The 12,532-nt window shown below is 36.7% G+C and overlaps 1 protein-coding gene across 1 annotated transcript in view; it reads right to left on the bottom strand.

Moving 5' to 3' along the window:
* Positions 1–12,309, bottom strand: part of etfa (electron transfer flavoprotein subunit alpha) — a 130,946-nt gene extending 118,637 nt beyond the window's left edge. Inside the window, exons 1-2 of the mRNA XM_028823062.2 lie at positions 12,155–12,309; positions 8,127–8,276 (exon numbers count right to left, since the gene is read on the bottom strand). Coding sequence (XP_028678895.1) covers positions 8,127–8,276; positions 12,155–12,193 — 189 coding nt within the window. The 5' untranslated portion in view covers positions 12,194–12,309. The remainder of the gene's footprint in view (positions 1–8,126; positions 8,277–12,154) is intronic.
* Between the last annotated feature and the right edge of the window lie 223 nt (positions 12,310–12,532).

The raw sequence follows: 12,532 nt of genomic DNA on the forward strand, positions 1-12,532 counted from the left end.
ATTTGCAAAACATTTTTTCTTATATAGTACTTTCAGATGTATATGTTTTTGATTTTACTTTTTAAGATTCTATGTATTATAAAAAAAATTTCCACTTAATCCATTGATAACTAATGACTACATATGATGACAATAAACTAACTAATGAAGCACTTTTTAAGCATTCTTCTTGTTTCCACACTGTTTCCATGTTTCTTTGTTAACAGATGTAAATAAAACATTTGGAGAAGAAAATTAATTTAAAAAGGAAAATGGAATAACAGACTTCTGTATTAAAAACTATGACAAAAATAAAACATTTATTGTTAGCCAATGCACTGTGGTGTATTTTTGACTAAACAATGAATAAAGATAAATTGGGAAAAATGTCAATTAAAAGCTTTCCCTTAAAGATAGGGTGAGAAGCTCAGTCATCCGGGAGGGGCTCACAGTAGAGCTGCTGCTCCTCCGCATCGAGAGGAGTCAGATGAGGTGGCTTGGGCATCTGATCAGGATGCCTCCTGGACACCTCCCTGGTGAGGTGTTCCGGGCACGTCTAACCCTGGGGAAGACCCAGGACACGCTGGAGGGACTATGTCTCTCGGCTGGCCTGGGAACACCTTGGGATTCTCCCGGAAGAGCTAGAAGAAGTGGCCGGGGAGAGGGAAGTCTGGGCATCTCTGCTCAAGCTGCTGCCCCCGCGACCCGACCTCGGATAAGCGGAAGAGGATGGATGGATGGATGTCAATTAAAAGCAGGAATAAGCCACAGATTACAAAACTAGGTTGTAATAAAATACTATAACCACAGGGTTCCTACAGGCGATAGTTTAAAAACCACTGACTGACTATACAAGTTTTTATGGGCCAAATGGCCTCTTACTAAAGCTGATAAGAGATGATTTAAGAACAGCAACAGGTATAGCATATATAAAAACCTATGTGAAATATTAACAAAGCTTACAAATTTCTGCAGAAGACATTACAAACGAAAGTGGTGGTTAAAGAGAGTGTTTCCCAAAAACATGGTTTTGTTTAACCTCAGGATACAGTCAATACAAATTATGTTCTGAAACAGTGTTTCTTAATCTTAATCCAAAAGGAAGTAGGTTTTCATGATAAGCAAAACTGGAAATTGATTTGACATTTCTGAATTTAAATTAGCTTGTCTGTGCTGTGGCAACCCTTAACGGGAGCAGCCGAAAGAAGAACAACAACAAATAGGTATCAAGAAATTTCACCGATACTGGAGTCGAATACAAAAATAAAATGCAAGTCAGACAACTCTAAATCAGATTACTTCAAAATTTCAAGGCATAAGAAGTGTTTGAGGGTTTCCCGAGAGCTTTTTCCACTTCTATTACGAAGTCAAGAGTTGATGGACTACATCATGAAAAAATGGTGCTATGACCATCACGCATATTTCCACATAATGCAACTGATTACGCACAGACAAATAAGGAGTTTACTGTACATGAGACAAAACTGACCCTGTGAACCTACAGATTTCAATCCTCCCACAGCATTGGTAATTCTGGAGCTAGGACTAAGGTTAGGTATGCTCCTGGCTGCTAAGCAACCTATGTAACCTGGTCAGACTCACCCCTGTTAAGATGCACAGAGCGGACATGTGGGGTTAACCAAGTACATGGTGAAAGACAGGGATCAGGTGTAAAGGCTGCTTGCAATCACGAACGAACTTAATCTATTTTGAGTAGTGCAATATCAGACTTGCTGCAATTCCAGAAAACAAAATCAATTTGAAACTTCAACTTTCAGATATACTACAAAGAAGTGAACACACAGCATGCATTCCCCTTAATTCAACAAATTTTTACATAAATTCTTTAAAAAAAATGATGGTTTCATGTAACATTATTTAGACGGTGAGACTAATGATCTTCAACTAGGGCTGAGCAATTTTTTTCAACTACTGTACATTATTTAATTCAAATTAATGTTTAAATACAATATTCAAACGTGAAAATTGTAAAAAAAAAATTTTAACCAAAATGGTTCAAATAAACAGTCTATAAAACACAGTTTCATCAGCTGGTCACCTGTGTACAGTCAAAACGTATTGTAACATTCCAGCCAAAAATCTACATACAGTCTCAAAACCTGAACCCTGACAAAAGTCACGCAAATTAGGCAGCTCAGAGAACAGCAAAGGTAGGGCAGGCACTGAAGCTCTGCATCATCCCGCTCTTGATGATAAGCAGCAACCGAAATTGGAGATGAAAAATGGGTGCCAAGGGGAAATGGCACACATTCAGTAAGGATGGTGATAATGCCAAAAACAAGGCTGTGTATGGGACAGTGAAAACCTCACTTGTGCCAAAGTTAAACTGAACCAGTAGGATAGTGACACGTAAAGCTTCTGCAGACTGGCATGACTTTAAAATAGGAAGCTGCAGGGAGGGCCATCAAAGCACAGTTGGAGGAAGAGGCTGCTCTACAAGTGATTCATTCCAGAGACCAGTAGTTATAGTACAGTAATACCTCCTCGAACGCGGGGGTTGCGTTCCACAACCCCCCGCGAACGGTGAAAATCCGCGAAGTAGAAACCATATATTTATATGGTTATTTTTATATCGTCATGCTTGGGTCACAGATTTGCACAGAAACACAGGAGGTTGTAGAGAGACAGGAACTTTATTCAAACACTGCAAACAAACATTTGTCTCTTTTTCAAAAGTTTAAACTGTGCTCCATGACAAGACAGAGATGACAGTTCCGTCTCACAATTAAAAGAATGCAAACATATCTTCCTCTTCAAAGGAGTGCGCGTCAGGAGCAGAGAATGTCAGAGAGAGAGAGAAAAAAGCAAACAATCAAAAATCAATAGGGCTGTTTGGCTTTTAAGTATGCGAAGCACCGCCGTATAAAGCAGCTGCAAGGAAGAGGACAAAGTGAAGGTAGTCTTTCAGCATTTTTTAAAGGAGCGTCCGTATCCTCTAGGCCAGTATGCGAACAGCCCCTCTACTCACACCCCCTCTGTCAGGAGCAGAGAATGTCAGAGAGAGTGAGAGAGACAGAGAAAAACAAACAATCAAAAATCAATACATGCCGTTCAAGCTTTGAAGTATGCGAAGCACCATGCGGGAAGCATGTCGCTTGACAAAGCCGGAAGGGAGCAATGTGAATATAATCTTTCAGCATTTTTAGATGAGCGTCCGTATCGTCTAGGGGTGCGAACAGCCCCCCTGCTCACACCCCCTCCATCAGGAGCAGAGAATGTCAGAGTAAGAGAGAGAGAAAAGTAAACAATCAAAAATCAATACGTGCTGTTTGATCTTTTAAGTATGCAAAGCACCGTGCAGGAAGCATATCGCGCAAAAAAGCTGTCACAAGTAAGCCCAGCAAGAATGGCAGCAATTTGAAGGTAGTCTCTCAGCGTTTTTTGAGGAGCAGCCGTATCCTCTAGGGGTGCGAACAGCCCCCGTGCTCACAATATATTTCAGGAGTTTTATTTAATACGTAATAGGGCTCTGGTTGGGTAGCTTCTCAGCCATCTGCCAATAGCGTCCCTTGTATGAAATCAACTGGGCAAACCAACTGAGGAAGCATGTACCAGAAATTAAAAATCCGTGATATATATTTAAATATGCTTACATATAAAATCCGCGATAGAGTGAAGCCGCGAAAGTCGAAGCTCGATATAGCGAGGGATTACTGTAGAGGAAAGAAGCTGGCTGGTGTGTATTGCAAGCGAAGAAAAAAAGCCACCTGTTCTGAAGGCATGTCTTAGGCATAGGGATGAATAGTAAGAGCTGCACAAAAAGAAAAAGTTATAAAGAAAACTGCAGAAGAAATAAGGAAAGGTCCATGCAAGTGATGTGAAAAGAATATGGTGGCCAAATGGAAGAAGAACGAGAGATGCAAATGTAAAAAAACAAATTACTAAAAAAAAAAAAAAAAAAATTGTTTATTTTACACCTTTTCTCCTTGACAATAAAAAAAATGTTTTTGTATTTCTATGAAGGATACAGTTGAATGTTCAGTTTGCAAAATGAGGACAACCTTCTCAATTTGTTGTTTTTTTTTGTTGAAAGCAATTTCTGTTATAAAATGTTTAAATAAATCTATACTAATAAAAGGCAAAGCCCTCACTGACTCACTGACTGACTCACTCATCACTAATTGTCCAACTTCCCGTGTAGGTGGAAGGCTGAAATTTGGCAGGCTCATTCCTTACAGCTTACTTACAAAAGTTAGGCAGGTTTCATTTCAAAATTCTATGCGTAATGGTCATAACTGGAACCTCTTTTTTGTCCATATACTGTAATAGAAGAGGCGGAGTCATGTATCGCATCATCACGCATCGCGTCATCATGCCTCCTACGTAATCACGTGAACTGAAAACAAGGAAGAGATGTACAGCACGACTCAAACGTGGGAACGAAGGTAAATGACGTTAATTGTTGAGTGTCTTTTAATACTGTGTAAGCATACATATTAACACATGTGCAATTAAACGTGTGCATTTACGGGGTGATTTCTCAGGCTTAAAAGCTCACCTTTTATTAAAAAGGTAAATGCAAACTGTTTTCATTCTGAAGGGCACAAACCACGTTGGATTTCAGCCGTTAAACACACAAAAATGTCAGTACACCAGATAAATAAGCGCAACATATCATCAGTTGTATTGTATGCTTACAATACATATAGAAATGTGTTAATCGTTAACTAATAGTATGGGATGGAGTTTTTCGACTCGCGCCTTGATTTAAACGATTGCAAGTCTTGGTGGGTTTGCGTAGCTTATTGTCAATATCTTTACACCTCTTTTTAAGACTTATTGACTGAAACGGGCTTTCACGAAAAAAATTAGGGCTTTGCTACAGGATACACCCTCCACAAGTTAAGGAAGTAAAAATAAAGGTGTATATTTCTGTTTTATTTAAACCTTTTAAGTTTGTATGCATAGCCCCATTTGGCTGTTTTAGTTTTTTTTTTTTTCTTTCTTCAGTAATATTTAATCTCCTTAAAGAAAAACAACATATGCATTTTACTTTTTTTGTATCTCTTTAGTAATATTTTAGAGTAAAAGGATAACCAGTATTTAAACCTTTTATGTTACTTTATAAAGTTATTTTACACAATGTTGAAAAATTAATAAGAAAGCTACATATTTTGGCAGCTGCTGCTTTAATTTTCAATGAAATAAAAAAAGCTCTCCAAGAGAAAACCTCAATGAAGAAGAAACAGTTTGCACTATCTAAAAAGGAGAAACCCTCATGTATAAAGGTTTGCTGCAGACGACTTAACTGAAAATAAATGAATAGTTCCTATGTGTATAATACATATTTATCTATTTGACTTATGCCTTTATTCCAGCAACTTGCAACATCTGAGGTACAATTTGTTACATTACTTTTGTTTTTTGCAGCACAGGCAGGTGAAGTGACTTCCTCAGGGTCACACAGTGGTGTCAGTACCAGGATTTGAACTGACAAGCTCCGGGTTTACTGAAATATTACTGAAGAAAGAAAAAAAACGAAAACGGGCAAATGGGGCTATGCATACAAATGTCCATCCATCCATTATCCAACCCGCTATATCCTAAATACAGGAGCCAATCCCTGCCAACACAGGGCACAAGGCAGGAAACAAACCCCAGACAAGGTGCCAGCCCACCACAGGGCGCACACACCCACACACCATGGACAATTTAGAATCGCCAATGCACCTAACCTGCATGTCTTTGGACTGTGGGATGAAACCGGAGTACCCAGAGGAAACCCAGACAGACACGGGGAGAACATTCAAACTCCACGCAGGGAAGCGAACCCAGGTCTCCTAACTGGCACCTTTCACTGCGCCACCATACCGCCGCATACAAACTTAAAAGGTTTAAATAAAACAGAAATATATACCTTTATTTTTACTTTCTTAACTTGTGGAGCATGTATCCTGTAGCAAAGCCCTAACTTTTTTCATGAAAGCCCCTTTCAGTTAATAAGACTTAAAAACAGGTGTAAAGCTAAACTTGCAGCACCAATCACAGGCCCGATTAGAAAGCGGGAAGCTGTGATTTGTCGTCTCCCTTCCATTAACAATCACAGCCCGTGTTACAAAGCACTATGTATGTATGTGTATATGTATATATGTGTATGTATGTATGTGTGTATATGTATGTGCATATATATATATATATATATATGTTGATATGTGTGTGTGTGTATATATATATATATATATATATATATATATATATATATATATACATACATACAGTGGTGTGAAAAACTATTTGCCCCCTTCCTGATTTCTTATTCTTTTGCATGTTTGTCACACAAAATGTTTCTGATCATCAAACACATTTAACCATTAGTCAAATATAACACAAGTAAACACAAAATGCAGTTTTTAAATGATGGTTTTTATTATTTAGGGAGAAAAAAAATCCAAACCTACATGGCCCTGTGTGAAAAAGTAATTGCCCCCTTGTTAAAAAATAACCTAACTGTGGTGTATCACACCTGAGTTCAATTTCTGTAGCCACCCCCAGGCCTGATTACTGCCACACCTGTTTCAATCAAGAAATCACTTAAATAGGAGCTGCCTGACACAGAGAAGTAGACCAAAAGCACCTCAAAAGCTAGACATCATGCCAAGATCCAAAGAAATTCAGAAACAAATGAGAACAGAAGTAATTGAGATCTATCAGTCTGGTAAAGGTTATAAAGCCATTTCTAAAGCTTTGGGACTCCAGCGAACCACAGTGAAAGCGATTATCCACAAATGGCAAAAACATGGAACAGTGGTGAACCTTCCCAGGAGTGGCCGGCCGACCAAAATTACCCCAAGAGCGCAGAGACGACTCATCCGAGAGGTCACAAAAGACCCCAGGACAACGTCTAAAGAACTGCAGGCCTCACTTGCCTCACTTAAGGTCAGTGTTCACGACTCCACCATAAGAAAGAGACTGGGCAAAAACGGCCTGCATGGCAGATTTCCAAGACGCAAACCACTGTCAAGCAAAAAGAACATTAGGGCTCGTCTCAATTTTGCTAAGAAACATCTCAATGATTGCCAAGACTTTTGGGAAAATACCTTGTGGACTGATGAGACAAAAGTTGAACTTTTTGGAAGGCAAATGTCCCGTTACATCTGGCGTAAAAGGAACACAGCATTTCAGAAAAAGAACATCATACCAACAGTAAAATATGGTGGTGGTAGTGTGATGGTCTGGGGTTGTTTTGCTGCTTCAGGACCTGGAAGGCTTGCTGTGATAGATGGAACCATGAATTCTACTGTCTACTAAAAAATCCTGAAGGAGAATGTCCGGCCATCTGTTCGTCAACTCAAGCTGAAGCGATCTTGGGTGCTGCAACAGGACAATGACCCAAAACACACCAGCAAATCCACCTCTGAATGGCTGAAGAAAAACAAAATGAAGACTTTGGAGTGGCCTAGTCAAAGTCCTGACCTGAATCCAATTGAGATGCTATGGCATGACCTTAAAAAGGCGGTTCATGCTAGAAAACCCTCAAATAAAGCTGAATTACAACAATTTTGCAAAGATGAGTGGGCCAAAATTCCTCCAGAGCGCTGTAAAAGACTCATTGCAAGTTATCGCAAACGCTTGATTGCAGTTATTGCTGCTAAGGGTGGCCCAACCAGTTATTAGGTTCAGGGGGCAATTACTTTTTCACACAGGGCCATGTAGGTTTGGATTTTTTTTTCTCCCTAAATAATAAAAACCACCATTTACAAACTGCATTTTGTGTTTACTTGTGTTATATTTGACTAATGATTAAATGTGTTTGATGATCAGAAACATTTTGTGTGACAAACATGCAAAAGAATAAGAAATCAGGAAGGGGGCAAATAGTTTTTCACACCACTGTATGTATATATATATATGTGGATGTGTATATGTATATATATGTATCTGTAGATATGTATATATATATATGTATATATGTATATGGATATATATATGTTTACATAACCTCTTTAACACACTACTTCTCCGCTGCGAAGCACGGGTATTTTGCTAGTTGTAAATAAATCCTAAACTGGGCAAAAATATAAAATGTACCTACCTTCAACTTTTCAATTGTTTCTTGTAATATAAAAACAAGAACATTTTTCCATAAGTCTATTTTAATTGTTTTAATGCCAAACACATTGACTCACCTTACTGCAGTTTGTGCCAGCAACCAAGCAAAACACTTCCCCACCAAGTCGTTTAGCTGCAGTTATGGCATTTAAAGTTATTGGCGTAAGTTTTTCATTATTGTGTTCTGCAACAACCAATGTACTCTGGAGTCTCTGCAGAAAGAGAGACTGGAAGAACAGAAAAATACATAACAATAAGCAAACAAGCAAGCAAACAAGAACTCTTTAATTTATTCAAAACTGACTAAATTATTTTAAGTTGTTTAATAAAGGGAAAAATAATTAAAATTAGAGAACTAAAATCCTCAGGTGTGTTCGTGGACTTAGTTAACTCATTTAAAAGTTGGAACATTTATATTTTTAGTTACTTCAAAGAGTCAAATACCACAATTTTGTTTATAAAATAATTGTATAAAGTGTCTTACTCAAAAATAACAGTGATAATCAAATCTAGTTACATGCATTAGTAGAGTACATTAAATACATACATTTTAACACTTTACAATATTACATAAATAAAAACGTGGCCTAAACCATTGTGTGGTGGCGAAATAGCTAACATAGGTAGCAAATTGGTTGAAGCCCTATTGTTAGTTGTTGGTTTTATTGAGTCTGTGATTTAATTTAACGTAGGTCAGATTTCTTAAATATAAACAACATTTTTAAAAAGAGAACCCAAAAGGACAATAAAAATCTCTGTTGATGTCTCAACATAAAATTATTGACTGCTTTGAACCATGATAGAGAGCAGGTCTGGAGATTTGTTGATAACTTATGAATTGTCACAGAAATATCGATTCATTATAATGTGATAATGCAGCCATGAGTTTGCTTTTAGTGCAACATAAACAGAGTACATATTTTACAGTTAAATCAACAAAAGCAATGCACGCTCAATTTCCTGGCATTTGACTAACTTCTATTAAGGATCTGTTTTGCTGTCAGATGAGTAGAAGAGGAAAAGCCTCTCTTGAAGTAAATTTGAAATGGTAAACTAATTCATAACGGTTTAACACAGTTTGTAAATTTACCAATGCTTTTCAATGGGAGGTTCTGAAAATTCTAAATTTTGCACAGTACACTCAATTTGGTAAGTTTCAACAAAAATGTAACTGTCCCAAAAAACTTTCTTGAAAAAAAAGGTGCAACAGTGTGACAAATTTTAACAAAATCAGTCTACTTTTAACAAACATGTATATGTAGGCGGACAGACAAGGGCAATTGCAGTACAAGATCTTCTCATTACATGCGGATGGACCTGAAAAAATAGCATTTTCCTCATATATGATAAAAAGCAACCATTCTAGAAAACAGAGTTAAAATTTCTATCATACTGCATTTTCAGATAGAGTTAAAAGTAACCTTTAAAACAATACACTTGTTTTTTCTTTTTTCTGGACATAACAGATAATCTTATTTCAAGAAATGCCCCCACCCCCCACCCCCCAACCTGTAACCCCATTATATCATAATTGATACTGAACCTTTCACAAATAAATGAGGACAGCAAAGTTAATTTGTGTGTGCTATGCTGTGCATTTTGGAAGCACCACTTAAAAAGAAGCATTTATTTGGCAGAATGTTACATATTTATCTGCTTAAATTACAGAATTATTGGGATTTCAATAAATAAAAGGGATGGTGACATACAAAATGAATTCCCGTTGACTTTATACTGATTGCTTAGAAAATGGCAATATTTTTGCTTTTCAAAGTGTTTTAATGAAGTTAAATTTTCAAAGAGAATGGAAACTGATACTATAGTTAAAACAATTTTCTTTTGAATCACAAGAAACAATTCCATTTTAATCTACTTTGTCATCCATAAAATATAATAACACAGACAAATGCAATTGTGTGTTCTCCTCAAAACTGCATAGCCTTTTTTGAATATACTTATGATTAGTACATTTTTGTTAAATATGACACCATCTCAGAAGGATACATTTGGTATTTTTTAAAGTCAAAATTATTTTTTCACAAACCGGATATATATCTCCAAGTGAATTTGTGTTCTAAAGTTAAGCACTTTCTATAAATTAAAAAAAATCACAATTGCTTGACATCACAGTCTAGAGGGCAAGGAAGTAAAGCTTAAAAACATACCAAATACATCAATTTTTCAAGCTAAGGCAGCTGCTTTTGAAGGCAAACTAATGTTAATTAATATAACCCATAAGTAAAAGTATACATCATATATTTGAATATTACACTGAAGAATGTAATATTGTCTTAAACAGTTATAATTCTGAGTACGGATAATGACAGCCCAAGTGATTTTTCAGTTCTCAAATTGTACACAGGCATCCGGCACAAATATAAATCTCACAAGAGCAAATATTACAAACCTAACAGATATGCCTCACTGACACACCAGATGTGTAAAGGCATGTTATTACACAAACAGCTTTAAAACGTTTGTTTAAATGGAAATATACTGAAATTAACTGATTCAACAGTATATATATTGTAATGTTTGAATTTTTACATTTAAAATAGGTTTTAAGCAGTATTTTTCAATTATGTCAGAGACTAAATTTATACTGTGCACGTTGTTCAGTTAAATCAGATACTTCTTTGTAAAACGCTATGCTGAAATTCCCAAGATTATAAACCCACAATTTGTTGTTACAGAGTAGATAGATTTCCATCTCTGCCACGTGTACAAAATTAAAGCATTGAAATGTATTTTGATATTTATGAATGCTAATACTTGTTTATTTAAATGACAGTTAGGTAACTACTTGATGGATATACAGTACCAGAGTATTTTAAGGTTGTTACTGGTAGTATCTAAATATTTTAAATAATATTACAGAAAAAGGCACAATATCGTTCACTTAAATAATGGAAGTACTTTAATAAAAAGCCTTTAAATGGGATTTCTGTTTTTGCTGCGGTATCACAAGGTATTAATTACAGTAAACTTTCACTAGGATTGGTATTGAATCCAGAAATTCTGGTATTAGCTTTCCCAACTTTACCATGCCACTACATTAGTAATAATGACCCCTGTGTACTGAAGCAGCCAGTGAACTGGCATCTGGTCATCTTGACCAACAGAATCTGTCTGTATCTTGCTACCGACATACCACAGAATCACACATGTAAATAATGTGTATAACGATATGACTACACCACAGTACATTTAACACATCCAATCAAAGCATCACACAACCATTTTTACAACAGTACAATGTGCAATATGTTTTGGAAATCTCAACATGAAATTAACTCGTCTTCCTGGCCATTTGCCTACTGTGATCTGTTTTCAATACAGCAGGCATGTATCCTGCTACGTGACCAAATTCTATCCATTTCACACACTCTTAACAAAATCGCTTCTTTGATGGAACAGTGGCACCATTCCCCCACTCAATGTCTTAGTTGAGATATATAATCTGAAACCAAAACTTTACACCATGTTATCATGAAATTGTTTCTCGCGGTCTACTGCAATTAACGAACGACTTAATGTATCATCTACAAGTGAAGCCATCAGAAAAGGTCGTTTACAAGCCAAACACACTAAAATTAAGATTAAAATTAAATTAGTAAGACCAGTTACATTAAACTAACTACTCTTGTGCATTTTAATATAAATAACATCTAAAAAGTGACACAACCGAAACATATCGACTTGCATATCCTTCCAAAACGGGCCCTCACTGAAAGTTAAATGATCTGCTTTGTATGCCTGGAGAGGTCAGAGAATTACATGGATGAAACGTACCTACGTATGAAAGAATCGCCGGCCACAGATGTCAAGAAAGGTGCCTTCGTGTTGGTTTTTTTTTGGCTGTGTATTTTTCGTAAAAATGTTGAAATTCATTAGAATATGAAGACGTGCTTGTTTTGTTTGAGCGCAAGAGCAAAGGTTGAAAGCTCCCTACGAACAAAATAAGTTTTGGCAGGAGACTCCCTATAATATGCAACTGTGACTGACCTCTATAACCACGGTCATCGGTTAATTTACGTGACAAGTGAGAAACATCGCAAACATACCGAAACTGAGCATTCTTGTGGCTATAAAAATATATACTTACCGTACAGCGGACATTATGCTTACTTAATACTTTATACATTCTGAACGTTATGCCTTATCTATTCGCACACTACCTCTGCATACAAGAGACACTTTCGGAGGTGTCGCGAGAAGAAACGGGATAAAGGTCCTCCAATGATTGGTTAATGTCGACAAATCCTGATTCAAAGAAACTTTATTGGAAGGGAAGTGAAAGTCAGAGACTGGACGTAATATGTGTCAATGGTAAATAGCGATAAATGTTTCATAACTAAAACTTTAGCAGCCTGAAATTAATCATTGTCCAGTCACCTCGTCGAGAAAATAGTAATTATATAGTTGATTTTAAAATAACACAGGTTTGTATAAAATATAGTTACGCGAGATCTCATGCGGTCAT

This window comes from Erpetoichthys calabaricus, chromosome 17, assembly GCF_900747795.2.
Source record: "Erpetoichthys calabaricus chromosome 17, fErpCal1.3, whole genome shotgun sequence".
NCBI classification, from domain to species: Eukaryota; Metazoa; Chordata; class Cladistia; order Polypteriformes; family Polypteridae; genus Erpetoichthys; species Erpetoichthys calabaricus.